Source organism: Silurus aristotelis (genome assembly GCF_946808225.1).
Source record: "Silurus aristotelis genome assembly, chromosome: 25".
NCBI classification, from domain to species: domain Eukaryota; kingdom Metazoa; phylum Chordata; class Actinopteri; order Siluriformes; family Siluridae; genus Silurus; species Silurus aristotelis.
The window spans coordinates 15978080-15998428 of NC_139598.1; the positions used below are offsets into that span (position 1 = coordinate 15978080).

General features: G+C 38.6%; 1 protein-coding gene across 2 annotated transcripts in view; it reads right to left on the reverse strand.

The window, feature by feature from the left end:
* Positions 1 to 236: 236 nt before the first annotated feature.
* usf2l (upstream transcription factor 2, c-fos interacting-like) overlaps positions 237 to 20349 on the reverse strand; it is a 22064-nt gene continuing 1951 nt past the window's right edge. Inside the window, exons 2-10 of one of the 2 annotated variants that reach the window (XM_083529551.1) lie at positions 20036 to 20079; positions 19286 to 19380; positions 18117 to 18209; positions 17533 to 17674; positions 16479 to 16566; positions 8376 to 8434; positions 4039 to 4133; positions 2534 to 2662; positions 237 to 974 (exon numbers count right to left, since the gene is read on the reverse strand). In XM_083529551.1, coding sequence (XP_083385677.1) covers positions 918 to 974; positions 2534 to 2662; positions 4039 to 4133; positions 8376 to 8434; positions 16479 to 16566; positions 17533 to 17674; positions 18117 to 18209; positions 19286 to 19380; positions 20036 to 20079 — 802 coding nt within the window. In that variant the 3' untranslated portion in view covers positions 237 to 917. Of the gene's footprint in view, positions 975 to 1894; positions 1961 to 2533; positions 2663 to 4038; positions 4134 to 8375; positions 8435 to 16478; positions 16567 to 17532; positions 17675 to 18116; positions 18210 to 19285; positions 19381 to 20035; positions 20080 to 20349 lie in introns of those variants that run through there. The other variant, XM_083529552.1, reaches the window with a different exon arrangement.

Sequence of the window (20349 nt, forward strand, 5' to 3'; positions counted from 1 at the left end):
TATGTTCATGGATCTGGCTTTGTGCACAAAAGCATAGTCATGGTGGAACAGGTTTTGGGTCTCCTAGTTGAAGTGAAGGCAGAATTTAATGATACCACCTTTACAATTGTATGCCTTTGACTTTGTGGTAACAGTTTAGGGATAAAAACACATATCTGGAAAAGTAAGGTGTCCCAATACTTTGGTCCATATGCAGTACGATGGATGGATGGATGGATGGATGGATGGATGGATGGATGGATGGATGGATGGATGGATGGATGGATGGATGGATGGATGGATGGATGGATGGATGGATGGATGGATGGATGGATAGATAGATAGATAGATAGATGGATAGATGGATAGATAGATAGATAGATAGATAGATAGATAGATAGATAGATAGATAGATAGATAGATAGATAGATAGATAGATAGATAGATTTCCTTTAATAGACATATATATTTCAAAATAATTTCTAATTGTAATATAGTATACTGAACAAATTTAATGTAAGTATGTTAACCAAAAAGTGCTATAATAAAGAGTGGACAAAGCTATTAGTAGATCATAAGTAAAATTAAAATAGTGAACAAAGTTATATATAAAAAAAAAAGAAAATGCTGCAACAAGTAAAAAAGGTCACTAAAGACTGAGAAATCACAACATTTCTCACAGAAAAGCTTAATAAATAGACAAAAATAAACCAAAGCAGGTGTCCAGTTTCTACAGCTCACCCAGTCTTTCACTTCTTCAATATTTATCAAGGATCTCTTTCTTAATTCGGAATAACATCAGTCTGAAATGCTGTCCTGTTTCTCGTTCAGTCCACGTTTATATACAAAATTCGCTACCGTGAAAAAATGCGTCCTTTATTTGTTAAAGAGTGTCCTCAGGCTCAATGCAATGACACGTCCGTGACTTGTGCCTGGGCTCAGCACTGTTGGAGCTTAGCTCGGAGCAAAGCGTTTTCATTCTTCAGCTCTTCCACCTGAAACCAGCAGGTTTCAATTACTTCAGGAGTCATTTCGAATCCAAAAAACTGCTGATTTTTATAAGTTAAATGCTGCCTGTTTACTTCTGCTTATAAAGTACAAGTTCACCTCAGTGTTAGCAGCAAATAGTACACAGTTGCACATTTCACCACACAGTGTTAAGATAAAAAAAAAGAAACAATTATAATTTATTCATTTTTTTTCATTACACAGTACATTACAGTTTTCAGGCAAACCTTCCTCAGATTCACAATTTAGTTAGCACAATTGTATGCTAGCATATCAGCCCACATATCTTCCTCATTCTTTGATATGCCAACAGAGTTTCAATTTGACCATCATATGATGATTTCTCCTCTGAAAGCATGATATTTACTAAACTGTTATTTTTTTTACCTCAGGTGTCAGTGACAAACTGTTTCTAAACATCCAAAGTATCCTGATTAGCACTAAAAATTCAGTTTTACAGTTAGGCTAACATTATATTAACCTGAAATTGTGGTGAGGAGTAAATCTGTAAAGTGTGAGAATCATCAACATAAGTATAATGTGTGCTTTTTGCTTTTGTTATATTTTTTTCTTTTGAAAAACAATGCACTTGTTTTCAAGTAAAGTAACTAAGCTCCATCTTATGGAATCCAATATGGAATTAGGAAATTCGGAAATATAATATACATTTAAAATGTACAAATTAATTGGCCTAACTATCTGTCTATCTGTCTGTCTGTCTGTCTGTCTTATTGGAAATGGTGTCCTAGATTAAAAATTTTATTTTAAACAATAAAAAAAACATAACTTATTGGCACATTTCCTAATCCATAAATGAGAACAAAAAAAAATTTTCAGATAATTTTTTTTCCGAATATTTTCTTTAACTAGTATTGGCACAAAAAAATACAAATAAACTACCAAAATCCCACCTTTCAATGCATTCATCCTCTCAGTAACAATACCAGGACTTGTTGGTTTGACTTGATTTAGTCTGTAATGTACAAATACATTTGATCGAACATCCCAGTGTATCTAAAGACTGGAATACATTTCGCAGCAGCCATTTTGGATGACCACTTCTCCACTTTTGTGGTTAAAGCAGAAGTATGAGTGAGATGCTTTTATTGAAATAATGTAAGCTCTGGTGCAGAACTAAAGAAGCAAATGCTACAAAAGTGAACATCTTGGCAGACAGAGCATTTTAAAGCTAATCCTAAAAATAGTACTCCAATCTCCAAAATGACATTTCTTTTTCAGATTGTGACCTCATTGCTCTGATCACATTGCAACTAAAAACAACTGTAAAAAAATATGTGATGCCATGAGACAATGTTCTATAAAGAAGTGTAATTATAGAAGACCTACAAGAGCTTTACCCTCATGAGATTAATTATCCTACCTAACACTTCACACACTCTTTGCTCTATTTCTAGATAGTGCTAATTATGTTTTGTGTAGTACTCAAGGATTTTGCTTCCTTTAAGTAATTCTTCCATCAGAATGTCATGATCTTGGCTAGGCCGTGTTTTTTTGGCAGGGCCAGGCTCGTGACAGGTGGGCTTACCTGCTGTCGGAGGATCTCGTTGTCCATCTGGACCATCTTCACTTCTTGGAGACTCACATGGAGCCCGTGGTTGCTCTGACGCAGCTCCTGGATGTAATCGCAGGCCTTAGATAGGATGCCTCCTTTACTCTGACATGGAAAGTGAGTGAAAATCAACTAAAATTCATTCTGGATGTTTCTCTAATCAAATAATTGTAGAAAAAAAACATCAAATGACATGTTGTTAGATGTAAAAATAATCAACAATGCCAGTTACTGTCATACTAATTATTAACTATTTTCCAACAACACCATATCCTAAAGCTTTAAATAATATAAAATATTTGCAAATTTGCACCGCTTTTTTGCGATTTACAGTAAAATTTTGATTTGTATAACATCTCAGATCAAGTTCCTGTTATCACTTTTATTACAGCAGCTGTAAGCAACTAAAAAAAGTTTCCCATTCCAAAAATTTAAAGTTACAGTAAAAACTCTGACACTGGAGTCTCCTTCCAAAAGTGTTAATATATGAACATCTTCTTATATTTAACTATATCATTGATTTGACTGTTTTTCCTTTAAAAAGCTTTAAATATAAAGAATTATTAGACTACAATCTGTATAAATTTGAACTACTGTTTTAATCAAATTCCAATAATAATGTGGTAAAAAAAAAATATCTTATCTTATCTTAAATAATCTAATGTTGCTAACGTTGGACTATTTCACCCAAATGTTTTATTTGACTTTTTATTAAAGTACATCTGAATTTTTATATACTTTATATACCAAATTGTATTGCATTTAAAGACATTTCTAATATAAAAATTGAAATTTTCAAAGTTATCCACCTTTTAAATGTATGAACAATACGCACTATGAATTTCAATGTTCCTTTTTATGAAGGCAAATAATTCATTCATTTATTCATTTTCTCCCGCTTATCCGTAATTCGGGTCGCGGGGGCAGCAGTCTAAGCAGGCCCCCGCCTTCGACTGCTGCCCAATCCTCACAGCACCGTCCCTTACGGTCCCTCCTGCAGGTGGTGAGTCCACGGGAAGGCGGCCCCACGTCACTCCGACGTCATGGACCTTGATATTTCCCTCGTAAGGGACCCCCGGAGCATAGAGGGTTAAGGGCCTTGCTCAAGGGCCCAAGAGTGGCAGCTTGGCAATACCGGGGCTCGAACCCCAGACCTTCCGATCGGCAACCCAGCACCTTAACCGCTGGAGCCACCACTTCCCCAAGGCAAATAATTGATAACTAATTTTGCAAAGGGCCTCCCTCATACGGTTGTACTGTTCAGCTACATGGTGTTCATGTTAATAAGATGATACAGGGATTCACACAGTGTCCCAAAGTACAACAGCAGCCCTGAGTGACATCAATGAAAAAGACATTAGGATGGGACAGATTTCCCATACACGTTAGCTAAAACTGTGTGGGGAAAATAAAAAGCATATACATATTGGCGTTGTGCTAGATCATAGATCAGAATGACAAGATTGGCAGAAGCTCCTCACCGCTCCGGTTTTAGTGCCGTCCATGCTGCATTCTGGGATGATTTTAGACAGCGTCACGATCCAGTTGTTAATTTTGTCTCTCCTTCGTCGCTCCACTGCAAAAACGTTCGAAACAGCTGTAAGGATGAATTAGCAATGTGGTTCTGGCCCATTTGCTTGTCGCTGACCTGTACCTTTATTAAGTACAAAATATTTACAAAAGTATTGGGACACCTGACTTTTCCAGCCACATGTGGTTAATCTAGAAACTGTTACAACAAAGTCAAAGACGGACAATTTTTTTCGGATGTCTTTGGTTGTGGTAGCATAAATTTTCCCCTTCACTTGAACTACTGTTTGCAAACATGTTCAAGTATGGCAATGCACCTGTGCACAAAGCCAGCTCCATGAAAATACACTATACTGCCAAAAGCATTGGGTCACCTGTTCATAAGTACGGTATGTGATTTTTGAGCATTGCATTTCACGTTTAATCCTAATTCACTCATAATTCCCTCCACTCTTTTGGGAAGATGTTCCACTAGATTTTGAAGTGTGCTTGTGGAAATTTGTGTTCATCAGCCAAAAGGGTGTTATGAAAGGCAGGTACTGATGTAGGTGAGGAGACCTGGGGTGCAGTCATGTGTTCAGTAGGGATGAGATCAGAGCTCTATATCAGGCTACTCAAGATCTTCCTCTCCAAAGCATGTAAACCGGATCTTCAAGAAGCTCACTTTGTGCACAGGGGCATCCCTATGCTGGAAAAAGTTTAAGTTTCCAAGTTCAAGTGAATGTTTGAATGACTCCTGTGCCTCCAGCTTTGTGGTAACAGTTTGGAAAAGAACCACATATTGCAGTAAAGGTCAGGTGACCCAAGACTTTTGGCAATATAGTGTATAAGTCAGAATGGAAGATCATGAATGGCCTGCTATAGAGCTCTGACCTCAACCCTATTGAACACCTTAGGTATTACCTGGAATGCTGACTGCACCTTACCTACATCAGTACCTGACTTTATTAACACCCTTATGGCTGAATGAGCACAAATCTCCACAAGTACCCTCCAAAATCTAGATCTATCAAGCTATAATCTAGATCTATTTAACAATATACACATTTCCTGGTGAAACATAAAAATGATAAAAGATAAGAGGTACCACTCCAGTAACAAGGTGCCTTAAAAAAAAAAACATTAGGTTATTCAGGTGGCTACTTGTACCGGAAATCTTTTTTTTTTCTTTTTCAGTCAGAACACGTCTGACCTTGGGAGCAATGTAGCTCAAGTGTTTCCTGTGGCAAATGATTTGATCCATTTCCTTTGAGCTTTGTACAAAGTCATACAAGCTTGTTAACTAGCAATGAAGTCATATCAGATGGAACAAGTGTATACTTAATACATTTCTAACTTCTGATGTTGAAACAATCAATTTCCCGCTATCCAAGCAGTCATTTCATACGACATCAGGGGTATGGAGAGGAGCAAAGAAATACAAAACGAAACAACACGCATAAGTTAACTAGACTAATTCTAGGCGATGTTGGTCTCCCGGCATCATCCGCAAAAAATGTGTAGAGCGTCCGGGCCGTTTACACAAATGGTCATGTTTTTTCTTTTTTTTTTCTTTTCACATCCTATTGTGATGAATGGTCGCAATTTTGCAAAATAGGCCCCAAAAAAGGTTTGCAAATTGGTGCAATCCATTGAAAAGAAAGCCAAGAGGCCTGAAAAGACCCAGACTCCTGAGAAGTAGATAGACATTATTAGAGCGTGGGATGAGGTGAGCTGTGCTTGGAACACATTTTCACTATTGAAAAATACTAGCAAATAGCAGCATGTGGAAATGAGGAAACCTGTAGATAGCTTCCTAAAAATGATTATGTTGGTATGAGGAAGGTTGGGATGTATAGATTGAATGTATTGTCTTTAAGGTCACTGGTTTGTAACATCTACATGTTGAGACAATCTCTGAAAACAAGCAAACAAACAAAAAAAAATAATACCGTATTTTCCGGACTATAAGCCGCTACTTTTTTCCCACGCTTTGAACCCCGTGGTTTAAACAACGAAGCGGCTAATATATGGATTCTTCCTGGGTTTTTCCCGGTGTCACAAACTTCAAGCCAAAAAAATGAGCCCCGTAACATTAGACCAATGAAATTGACGAACGGGTTCAGGTGAACCAATGAAACTCTTTATATTAAATCAGATGCGCTCCCACTGAATCGGGCCGCACCACATCATAAATATGGATGATGTTCCTCTGACGTTTGACCTGCCGCTCACTCGGACTGTCTACAGGAAAAGCGAATCATTCGTCACGCTGAAAACAACCGGGCATGAAAACACACTTCACCTGTGTTCTGAGCTGCACGGCATCGGGAGAAAAGATTCACCGATGGTGATTTTTAAACGCACGACGATGCCAAAAAAAAAAACTCTCGAGAGAAATAGTTGTGAAAGGAAGGAGGAAGACAGTGAACAATGACTTTCTTGGTAGGCTACTGTTTAGATACAAGCCGTGTAACAGACACTGTCTTTCGTTAAAGCCTGTGTAAAGTTCATTAGTTTCAGTGTAGACACCTGCGGCTTATAGACAGGTGCAGCGTATTTATATTCAAAATAAAAATCTTTGTAAAATTCAGTGGGAGCGGCTTATATTTGGTTGCGTTTAATAGTCCGGAAATTACGGTAATCTTTTCTTTGTGTAAAGGAAACAGAACTGACTGTTACATTCAGTCATAGTGTATAGCAGTAGTATTCGAGTGAAAGTTTTGATGTGTAAATGGAGCTGAAAGCTGAAAGCTTTAAATGACTACCAATTTTTCATTAGTTACAGCTATAAAACATTTTCCAATCCGAACTGATTCGCAATGGTATTTCATGGTACATTTGTCTTTAAATATTCTGTTCATCATCTAAAAAATAAATAAATAAATAACCTCAGTAATGAGTCAGTGTTCAATTCAGATCCAGAACAAAAAATCAGCTGGAAAAAAAAAGCTTATGAAATAAAGCTTTTTTTTTTTTCTTTTTTCAATAATAGTCATTATATTATATTTTCTATGAGGTTTATTTCGCTGAAATGCTTTTTTTTCTCTTGATAAGCCAGTGGAAGAGCCTTGGAATATACAATACACATGCTGTACAATAATTATGTATAGACAGACAGACAGACAGACAGACAGACAGACAGACAGACAGACAGACAGACAGACAGACAGACAGACAGACAGACAGACAGACAGACAGACAGACAGACAGATAGATAGATAGATAGATAGATAGATAGATAGATAGATAGATAGATAGATAGATAGATGCTATATATGGTTCTTTGTTATCACAAAACTGAAGGCACACAATTCTGTAGAATGTCTATGAATGTGGAAGCATAAGATTTTTTCATTCACTTGAACTTGGAGACCCAAACCTGTTCCAGCATGACAATGCCTGTGTGCACAAAGCAAACTCCATGAAGATGTGCTTTGCATGAGTTGGAGTGAAAGATCTTCTGCTATAGATTACTGATCTCAACCCTGTTGAACACCTTTGGGATGAATGTGAACACTGACTGCACCCCAGGCCTCCTCACCTCACCTACATCAGTACCTTCACTAACACTTGTGTCTGAATGAGCACAAATATCCATAAGCGCACTCCAAAATCTAGTGAAACATCTTCCCAGAAGAGTGGAGGGATTTTTAGCTATATAGTGTACATATATATCTATATTTTTGTCACTGCGCATGAGTGGACATTATTTCCAGATTTCTTTATTTTTGTGTTGCATTTGTGTTGGAAAGCTGGAACAAAATTCCATTGAAATAGCTTTGCTTAGACTTTCTAATTTATTTGTATTATATCTCCTAAGCCTCCTAAGTCAATTATTATATACTAAGCCATGAAAGTATTTAAATTCCTGCCTTTGGTACATCTATACACTGGTACATAGATTAGGTTGAACAACCCAGGACTAGTCCTTTAAGATGGCGACATGAACTCAAGAAGAATGCAGTATACAATACTGGAATGCAGTGTTTTGCTAAAAGAAGAAAAAAAAAAAAACCAGACACACACATACACACACACACACACACACACACACACACACACACACACACTCGCACACACTCGCACACACTCGCACACACTCGCACACACACACACACTAACACAAATATTCTAGGCAATCCATACCACTCTCTAGTGGTGGACTTGTGTCATTGCTGAGTGAGACATCAAAAAGCAACTTTAATCCCCTTTAGATTGGATCCATATTTGGTGGAATGCTCCAAATACAACATCCAAGTATATCTGCAGCATAAAACCCCTCCTAAAAAAACACATATACACTCACCTTCGTTGTGTTGCGCCCTCCTGCGTTCGTCTCTCGGCGTACACAGCCCTTCCATCTTCCTGCAAAATGGACACGAAAGGATGACAAAAAAACAAAAACACAGCCGTGACCTTTTTCTTCATCCGAATGCACACACGTGTTTTATTCGGAATCAAAGAAATCAGAACGCGAAATCCCCGAGCTGTTCACCCCCCGATTCACAAGCTGGCGCGCACAGCTCGGTGCTTACAGAGGGCTTTTCGAAAAGCCCACCATCCGCTCTGGGGCTAACAGGGGTGCCGACTTTAAAGCACAGGTGGATATGAAGGGGTTTATGAGACTTCAGATGGAATGATCCATATGCAGACCAGCATGGCAGCCTTTTGACTGTGGCTTCACATTCGAACGAGGGAAAATATCGCCTCGCCCTTTCGTGTCAGCCGAATCGTCCCGTAATAAACTGCAGCGCCCGAGGCCCCGATCTGCTCTAATGACACAAATGTTCTAGGCGTGCAATCTCCTTTCAGGTACGCTTTAATTAAATTCGATGGGAGGACAAGAACAAGGACGGAGTAAAAATGGGAGGATTTAACGGCGGACACTCAGATTTCAGAAATGTTTGTGTTTTGAAGGGTGAATGGTCAGGAAGAACATCTCAATGAAGTCCGGTGTAGTTTTATCAGCGACAGAGGTGGAAATCTAAACTAAACCCTAGACAAAGATCTGCACTGAGCTGGTCTCTGCTCACTACTTCATACCTGCCTTAATATATACGGTGGTGCAGGGAAAAGGGAAAATTTGAAGCTAGGAGTTGGCCACCCTGGGACGGGGCAATAGTTTGGAACCAGTGTGACCTCATTTATAGCCCCCTTGCCACTAGTCCTAATGGAGCAGTGGAGGTGTGCACCGAGCCTTCGCTGTGAAACCTTCTTATAAGTATGGTGATGGTGTGAGTGCTGCGCGAAGGGAAGGGAAAGAAACGGGTTCAACATTAAACAAGTCCCAGGTGGTGTTCAAATGGCCTGCACAACAGAGAATATTGAGGCTGTTCGAGCTGCCACCATGAGGAGCCTCATCGCACCGTTCCACAACACGCATCATCGATGTGTTGGTGTTTCTTCAAGTGTTTCTTTTCACGTCCTAACTGTTAATGATGCCGAAATTCGCTTTGAGCACCGGTTCCGAACATTTGCCAACGCCCTAGGTTCACCAACTCCTATGCCAAATTTCTAATTTCCCTGCACCACGCTGATTGATGATCCCCAAGACTCTGTGGACTGACGAGACAAATGTTAAACTTTTTGGAAGGTGTGTCCTTTTACATCTGTATATGTAAAAGTACCACTGCATTTCAGAAAAAAGAACATCAGACCAACAGTAAAATATGGTGGTGGTAGTGTGATGGTCTGGGGCTGTTTTGCTGTTTCAGGACCTGGAAGACTTGCTGTGATAAATGGAACCATGAATTCTGCTGTTTTCCAAAAAACCTGAAGCAGAATGTTTGGCCATCTGCTCGTAACCTCAAGCTGAAGCGAACTTAAGTTCTGCAGCAGGACAATGATGCAAAACACACCAGCAAGTCCACCACTGAACGGCTGAGGAAACACAAAATGAAGACTTTGGAGTGGCCTAGTCAAAGTCCTTATATGATTTAATTATTATACAAAATTAAATAAATCATATTCTAGATGCTTATATCTTTACAAATTAAAAAAATTTTTTTAACAAATTGTCAAAACCATGTTGTATTATTTTTTATAATTATTTTTTTTAAATGTTGGTCAACTTGCCATCTGCAATTATTATTAAAAACAATACAAATGTTGATTTTGCTATACAAATTGCTTCAGTTTGCATACGCAAATGTGTTTATTATAATTTTATTTATTTTTTTACATAAAGAAGCAACCCAACATAAGTGAATTTGTTCAAGCAGATTTTGAATAAAATAAAATTATTGAATTGAATTAATTTGAATAAAAAATATTTTAAGTGCACTTTTATACATAAATACCCTGAATTAGAGTGTTATATAGTTATAATAAGCAAAATATCAAATAAAAAAATTATTTATACATTTTTAGTTCCGATTAATCCATTAATTGAAGAAAAAAAAAAATCATTCAATTATCGAAATAAACTTTCTTTTCGGCTTCTCCCGTTAGGGGTCGCCACAGCGGATCCTCCGCACGTTTGATTTGGCACATGTTTTACGCTGGATGCCCTTCCTAACGCAACCCTCCCCAATTTATCCGGGCTTGGGACCGGCACTAAGAGTGGCTGGGGACGGTTCCCTGACCGGGAATCGAACCCGGGTCGCAGCGGTGGGAGCGCTGCATCTTAACCACTAGACCACCAGGGGACCATTCAATTATCGAAATAAAAATAAAAAATTGGGAAATTGTAAATGTAAATTGGGACACAGGCTTTTTGAGCAAAACACAGAATAAAAATACAATGTCAGATCTATACACATTTTCCACATTTCTGTTTCACATTTCAGGTTCTGCTTCTACAAAAAAAACTCTTTTTCCCTCTTTTAAAAAAAAATGTTTACAATATACTAAAACTTATATACACTATACCGAAATACTGAAAGGTTCCTCATGTAGCGTAGATGTTAAATGTTCCTTACACAACCTACACCTACAATTTTTAAGACTGCATGAGGATTTCTCCCAACCAACAAACTCTTGATCTCACTCGAAATAATGAATTTTTGATGAACTAGAATCAGAGAAGACTAATTGAAAGTTTCACCCCAAACTATTTTCCGTCCGATTTAATAAGACCGCTGGTAGTAACGTAGTCAGACCCTTGTATAATGCTCACTCGTTTTTCTGAGGAAAATTACAGTGCTTTTATGTTGGATTGATTTATCGGGTGTTACGAGGCTTTCAACCTGCAGGCATTTCCAGCAAACGGAGTGACAACGGCTGTTTAGACATTTTCACCGAGCGGATAATTTGCAATCGCAGGTCCAAGTGAAATAAATTCTTTATTGTGCTTTGAAGAGAAATGTGGAAGAAGAGAAATCTTTTGTGCCTATTTAGATGCTTATAAATATAAAATATTCTTTACCATCATTATGGGTGCTTTTTATTTTTAGCTTTGTTGCAAATAAGTAATAATACAGTTATAATACAGTGCTGCAAAAGTTTGCACACCCGAGAAAAGTAAAGAAATGCAATTTATACCAAGATATTTAGTTTACTCCTTCATGACCACGAATAATATAATATACAAATAAATGGTTAAACAGCATATTTTCATTTCTGAATATTATTTATTTTTTATTTTTTTATAATTTGAAATATGCCCATCCTTTGACTTATCTTATATATATATATATATATCATTATTTTAATTGTATTTATTATTTTTTATTTTAAAATATATAAACATATCAGCTTTAATTTTTCAGTGAATTCTAAAATTTACAGACCCCACTTAATTATAAAATTATAAAAAAAAAATTCTAAATTTTATTGTAAACAACTATATACATTTTTTTTGCTTTTTTTAAGTAAAAAATTCAGCTACAATATCTCGATTGATTTGCAATTTGGTCTTGAGCTTCCACAACTTAGCGATAAGAACTGGAAAAAAAAATGTGATCAGAAGTTCCTTTTTAACATTAAAGCAATATGCTAAATACTTGTAGACTCCCACAGGTCTCTTAGGTCCTTATCGGCTTTTGTAAAACTGTGTCAGGATGTTTGGCTGGAGTGCAACTTTAACTAAAACCGCGCTTTGTATATTCCCCCAAGTACAAACATAATGAATAATTTACTTCGACATGAATAATTTTGACTCGGGTCTGTCTCTGGTCTTTAACTATTCATCCTTCAATAAAGATTTGTAGAAAAATTGATTGAAAAAACGTAAAAAAACCGGAACCTCGTCCAAACACAAAACTGCCAAACACCAGCATTACCATTTAACATTTCATTATTAAATCTATATTTAATTCTCAAGTGCAAAAGGTTACCCAAGAAGGAAAATCTAAAACATTTTATATTTTTATATATATTATATGTTATGTCGATGCATCGGCATCTTTGTCTCACGCTGGTCTTTTCATTGTTGTTAATTGATTTCAAGGATCTGCTTATTTTTTTATTTTTTGTCTCGTCGCTTCGTGTTTTGTTTGCTTTTGTATTTCAGAAAATTCCAGCAATATGTCACATATGACATATCAAAAAACTCAGCATGAAGGGGGAAAGAGATGATTTCTGGGAATTGCAGTGACGCCACATTGCAGGCATCCGCATCCAATCCAGTTACAGGATATGAAAATATTTAGTTCCTCTTATCACTTCCATTATAGCAGCTATAACAGTGTGTTCCTCTCCTCTCTTTCTATTTCTCTCTATTCTCTTTTCTCTCTTAAAGAGTGTCTAAAGATTTACATGCCACAGCATAACTTTCCCATGGTGGAAAACCTGTCACTTACACTGGAGACTCCTTTCCACAGAAAACGTTTCATGGTTTCATTGTTGTTTTATTGATGTAAATAAAAACTGAACTCGTATCTGTTATAAGATGACAAACCACCGCAGTGACATCATTATCATTGACATCACGTGTACGAGTTTACATCAGCTAAATTAGAGAGGAAGACTTTGTACTACTAAAAACTCATCTCTGCCACCAAGCTACCACATGAGAGGTCGAGACCCAGGACCAGGTTTTGAAAAAATTGGAGGTTGGCAAGAAGGTTCTGGGAAAAATGTGTACAGATATGACATTCAGGATCAGCCATGATAAGAGATTGTTAAGGGTCACACTCAAGGGCCCAACAGTGCCATTGGTGGTGCTGGAGCTTGAACCCCTGACCTTTCCCCAATGCAGTGATCACCTACTCAACACCTCTGTTCCCTTCACCAACATGACCATTGAAATCTGCCCCAATCACCAATCTTTCATTCCTAGGTACACCATCTACCACTTCATCTAACTCACCCCTTAACCTCCATCTCACAGCCCACTTGTGGAGCATAAGCACTGATGACATCACCCCTTCAACTTCCAGCTTCATGTTCATCATCCTATCAGAAACTCTCTTCACCTCCTCTACACGCTCCCTTCAGGATCACCCCTACACCATTTCTCTTTATATCCACACCATGATAGAACAGTTTAAACAAACCTTCAATGTTCCTGGTCTTACTCCCTTTCTACTTGGTCTCCTGAACACACAACATATCTACCTTTCTCCTCTCCATCATATTAGCTATCTCTCTCCCTTTACCAGTCATAGTACCAACATTTAAAGAACCAACCCGAACCTCTACTCTCCTACACTGCTCCTTTCCCTGTTGTCTCTGTAGACGTCTTCCTCCTCTCCTTCTCCTCCTTCGGCCAACTCTTCTTCTTCTTCTTTCGGCTGCTCCCATTAGGGGTCGCCACAGCGGATCATCCGTCTCCATACCACCCTGTCCTCTACATCTGCCTCTTTCACACCAACTACCTGCATGTCTTCCCTCACCACATCCATGAACCTCCTCCTTGGCCTTCCTCTTTTCCTCCTACCTGGTGGCTCCATCTTCAGCATTTTTCTACCAATATAATTCATGTCCCTTCTCTGCACATGTCCAAACCATCTCAATCTCGCCTCCCTCACCTTGTCACCAAAACATCCTACATGTGCTGTCCCTCTAATAAACTCATTTCTAATCTTGTCCATCCTCGTCACTCCCAACGAAAACCTTAACATCTTCAGCTCTGCTACCTCCAGCTCCACTTCCTGTCTTTTACTCAATGCCACTGTCTCTAATCCATACAACATCGCAGGTCTCACCACAGTCCTATAAACTTTCCCTTTTATTCTTGCAGATACCCTACTATCACAAATCACTCCTGTCACTCTTCTCCACCCACTCCACCCTGCCTGCACTCTTTTCTTTACTTCTCTAACACACTCTCCATTACTTTGCACTGTTGACCCCAGGTACCTGAACTCCTCCACCTTCTCCACCTCTTCTCCCTGCAACCGCACCACTCCACTGCCCTCCCTCTCATTCACACACATGTACTCTGTCTTACTCCTACTGACTTTCATTCCCCTTCTCTCCAACGCATATCTCCACCTCTCCAGGCTCTTCTCAACCTGCTCTCTACTCTCACCACAAATCACAATATCATCTGCAAACATCATAGTCCAGGGAGACTCCTGTCTGACCTCGTCCGTCAACCTGTCCATCACCACTGCAAACAGAAAAGGGCTCAGGGCCGATCCTTGATGCAGTCCAACCTTCACCCTGAACCAGTCTGTCGTACCTACTGCACACTTCACTGCCGTCACACTGTCCTCATACATGTCCTGCACCACCCTCACATACTTCTCTGACACACCTGACTTCCTCATACAATACCACAACTCCTCTCTTGGCACCCTGTCGTACGCTTTCTCTAAATCCACAAATACACAATGCAGCTCCTTCTGTCCTTCTCTATACTTCTCCATCAACATCCTCAAAGCAAATAAGGCATCTGTTGTGCTCTTCCTCGGTATGAAACCATACTGTTGCTCACAGATGGTCACCTCTTCTCTCAGCCTGGCTTCCACTACTCTTTCCCATAACTTCATGGTGTGACTGATCAACTTAATTCCCCTGTAGTTACTGCAGGTCTGCACATCTCCCTTATGCTTAAAGATCGGTACCAGCACACTCCTTCTCCATTCCTCAGGCATCCTCTCACCTTCCAGAATCCTGTTAAACAATCTGGTTAAAAACTCCACTGCCATCTCTCCTAAACATCTCCACGCTTCTACCGGTATGTCATCTGGTCCAACCGACTTTCCATTCTTCATCCTCTTAATCGCTGCTCTCACTTCCACCTTACTAATCCTATCTACATCCTGCTTCACCAACTCCACATCCTCCAACCTTCTCTCTCTCTGATTTTCCTCATTCATCAGCTGCTCAAAATATTCCCTCCATCTTCTCAACACACTCTCCTCATTAGTCAACACATTTCCCTCTCCATCCTTTATTGCTCTAACTTGCAGTACATCCTTCCCAGCTCGGTCCCTCTGCCTGGCCAATCGGTATAAATCCTTTTCTCCTTCCTTAGTGTCCAACCTCTTATACAGCTCCTCATGTGCCTTTTCCTTGGCTTTCGCCACATCCCTTTTTACCTGCTGCCGCATCTCCTTGTACTCCTGCCTACTTTTCTCATCACTCTGTCGATCCCACTTCTGTTTTGCCAACCTCTTTCCCCTAATGCTCTCCTGCACTTCCTCATTCCACCACCACGTCTCCTTGTCTTGCTTTCTATTTCCAGATGTCACACCAAGTACTTTTCTAGCTGCCTCCCTCATCACTCCTGCAGTAGTTGCCCAATCATCCGGCACCTCTTCACCACCACCAAGCCCCTGTCTGACCTCTTCCCTGAACCTCACACTACACTCTTCCTCCTTCAGTTTCCACCATCTTATTCTTCTTTCAATCCTTACTTTCCTCCTCTTCTTCTTCGCCTCCAAAACCATCCTACAGACCACCATCCGATGCTGTCTAGCTACACTGTCCCCCGCCAACACCTTACAGTCTCCAATCTCCTTCAGGTTGCATCTCCTACACAGAACATAATCCACCTGTGTGCACCTTCCTCCACTCTTATACGTCACCCTATGATCCTCCTTCTTCTTAAAATACGTGTTCACCACTGCCATTTCCATCCTTTTAGCAAAATCTACCACCATCTGCCCTTCCACATTCCTCTCCTTAAAACCATACCTACCCATCACCTCCTCATCACCTCTGTTCCCTTCACCTTCGGCCAACAGTAGCCCAATTTCCATCGGTATCCTGTCGGCTAATGATACCAGTGGCGGTCGTTGGTAACCTGGGCCTCGACCGATCCGGTATGAAATTAATATTTGTGATCCGCATATTTGATTTAGCACACGTTTTATGCTGGATGCCCTTCAACCCTCCCCATTTATCCGGGCTTGGGACCGGCACTAAGAGTGCACTGGCTTGTGCAACCCTAATGGCTGGGTTACAAATAGGTCATTTTAACATTAAGTTTTTTTTTTTTTACAAACTCTATCTGTTGCTGGGTTTGAAAAAGCCGAGCGATGTATACAAACAGCACCCCTGTGTGGCAGATACTCACGTCACTGCATATGGAAGAGTGCGGGGAGCTGTAGTACATAATGCGCCTGGCTGAAGGACCTCTGGCGTGCTCATCACGTAGAACTGACCTGACAGAGAAATAAACAAAATCATTGTGGGTTTTTATTATCTGTCTATCTGTCTATCTATCTATCCATTTATCTATCCATATGTCTATCCATCCATACATCCCTATATATATATATATATATATATATATATATATATATATATATATATATATATATATATATATATCTATATCTATATATCTATATATATGGATGGATGGACAGACGGACGGACAGACAGACAGACAGGCAGACAGACAGACAGACAGACAGACAGACAGACAGACAGACAGACAGACAGATTAAAAAAACTTAACGATATATATATATATATATATATATATATATATATATATATATATATATATATATATATATATATATATATATATATATATATATATAATTACCAAAAAGTACAACAAATTACCACTTATTACCACAAATATTAATATAATTAATAGCAAAAAGATTCTTCACAGAAAGATGGGAGGGGAATCGCAGCCAAAAAATTTGTAAAAAAGTGCTGTCGGATGCTTTTTTTTGTTCGGGACCGCCAACAAGATTAAAGAACTTTGCAAGCTAGGTAAGAACAAGCTCATACATCATTCCACTTTTTTTTATTTTATTTGAGGAGCCACATGCAGTCTGTTCAGCCCAAAGAAAGTTCTCGAGGGTGCAGCTTTAAAACTGTTGGCATCCTCACATCCAGATATAAGAGTTACTGTAGTAATGAAGAATAAAATCATAAAAATATAAAAATAAATAAATAAAGGAGAATATTGGCAACATTAAGCGTGAAACATAGTAAATGTGTCTGTAATGTGTGTGATGTGTTGAGTGATGCATTAAATGTTAAATCAAATCTCTCGGATTCGATTTGTAAAAAGCTACAGCTGCATTTCAGACTATGTCCTGTTTTTATGATTTTCCTGTTTTTGATCTTATTTTTCTTGGCATAAGTCTTCACACTGTCTGTCTCACCTGCTGTGTAAGAGCGTGTAAGTTCGCCCGGATGAGCTGAAACTCCGGCGGCTGTTGCATCGCTTACAGCAGCTGGTGGGATGTAGCCGATCGTCTCTGCTGCAGGACTGCCTCCATTACTGAAGGGACTCGGGATCACAGCCTAACGTTCACACACACCATGATTTTATTACTATACTTTCTGAGCCGACACGCACAAAGCAGCCACATTTTCACTTCTTCATCGTAAGCATATGCAGTATAAACAGATCTGCTGAATCAGCAATGCTTCTGTGAAAAGTATAGGCATCTGGTCAATTACAATAAATCAAGTCTGTACTCATTATCCCTGATATATATATATATATATATATATATATATATAATATAATATAATCATTATGTATCTTCGAGTAATTGTACGGTGGCCGTGAAGTGCAAAACACATTAACAAATCTGAAAGCAAAATAAATCTGAAAACAAAACAACAACAATTTAGACAAACCAGAAAAGGTAGACTGGAACACTTACCGATCATTGGACGAGACACCTGTCATTCAAGATATTCAAGAAGAAGTGTTAGAGGGTGTTAGTTGACTCTATACCTGCTGGGCTCCAGTAAATGAAGCAGCAGAGACCACGCCAACCGCCCCACCAACCAGTGGCTGATTAGTCAACTGGACCACCTGATAGGTTACCTGAAAGAAAAAATAAATAAATAAATAAACATATTTAAAGACACTTAACTGTATGCCAATGTCAGGATGTTATACACTAAACACTCAACACAACACAACATGTGATGTGTAAACCTGAATGGTTCAACTTTTTTCCACTGTAGAAAAAGGAGGGCTCCTCCATCTATCTAATTTTTGTGCTGAAACTAAAGCTCTGTTCTGTTGCAGCATCAACATTCTGCTGGTCAAGAGCCACGTGGAAGTAACGATGTGGAATTTGCATGTGGGCTTGAATTGTGCTGCCAAAAGCTGCTGTCAAAAGTATGTCTGGATGAAATGAAATGGGATTTGTGTATGGCAGTGAAAGCTAAGCATGAATTCTACATAATGGGATAAAAATCCATTGGGACTTTTTTATATTTAAAAGATATCGGGATGCTAAAGAAATTGACTAGTAAAATATATTCAAATATAAAATATATAACAAGAAAGACAACAATTGCCAAGCCATTTGAGTAAAACCAAAGCGTCGTGCCGTGCGGTCAGGGGTCCGCGGTCATGCTTTAACTCTGCTGATAGTGTGTTGTGAGGTAATTGAATCTACGGCTCAATAATAGCCCTAACTGTTCACTCTAAAGAATACGTATTTGTAAGTGTCTTTACACGAGCATCCCTCCTTCCCCCGACCTCCTCCTTTCCGTCTGACAGTATCATGTGACTTTCTTTCTGACTGACATGTGACTCAGTTTCAGTCTCAGTGAGGAAACACGATCACATGACCTGCAATAACTGCAACAGTGACTGCATCCGTTTCTTCAGCATCTAAACACTCTTCCCATCATATTATCGTGTTTTTAATAGTTAGATTTGTGAAGTATTTACGCAGGGAGGTGGAGGAGAAAAAAACACAGAACCTCGAGTTGAACAAAAACACAGAAACTCCAGCTTTTTAACTGTATTATTAAAAGTATGTGGTGCAAGTTATTCTTCAGAGCAGAACCAATGCGGGACACGTACCCAGTCTTTGCTGACTGATCGTTTCTGAGGTAATTTAAGACCCAAAGCGCACGTTTAAGAAAAATAAATAAGACAAATACCTGCCTGCCGGTGCTATCAGGAAGAAACTGATACTGGACGCTCTGGTCATTGAAAGTGTGAGGGAGCGCAGCTGCTTCTCCTCCTCTTGAAACATCTGGATCACAAGGGTAGTATGATGAGTAATTTAAAACAGTCTGAGTTTATATCTCACAAGAGGATAAAGTCTGAGAGGGATTTTTATTACATTTTTCTACATAAGAACACCTTCCATAAAGCTTGTTGTTTTTGTTGTTGTTTTTTTTTTTTTTATAATAAGTAGAAATGTGAAATCGTATTATATAAGATAAACAACAAATTAGATTTGCTGCAAAATATTTACAAAACTGATTAAATCATGGAAGCTAGGAAGAGATTTATTAATTCAGCTGCCTAATTTTATGAAAAACTATTTGTTCAACATTTTTACTAGTAGTTTTTATCTTATTTATGCCAGATCTTAATACTGTACTTACTGTATATATGCAACTAACATATAAAAAAATTTTTTACAATCCACCAACTAAAAATGCAAATCCATGCAACTGAAAATAAAACCAGCATGATTTCTGATTACAGAAGAATTATTCAATTTATTTGTTTAATTTTTGTTATAATTTTTTTATATTCTATTCGATTTATTGGAAGGCAGGTTTCTAACCACATCCTCACCGCTCGCATTAAAGCTGATATTTTGTTACATATAGATTTTATATATAAGAAACTAATTCATGCATTAAAAAAACAGTAAATGTAATGTGATCTTTTCAAACCTTCAGTTATCTGTAATGTGTCCCTTTCTTCTTCTTTTGGTTGCCTGAAAGCCATTGAGAAAAGAAAATCTAAAGTAAATATAATACTTTTATTCTCAAAAAAATATATATTTTATCTATAATAATTTATTTAGATCTAATCAGAATGTCCCAAGTGTGCAAATATATACATTTACATTTGTGGAATTGAGCAAACGCCCTTGTCCAGAGGCACCAAAGCACCAAAATCCATGATGCACACATCTGGCAATTAAAACCGTCCGTGTGGAAACCAGTGGTGGGCCGTCAGGGCCCGCAAAGCATCTCTGCTGGCC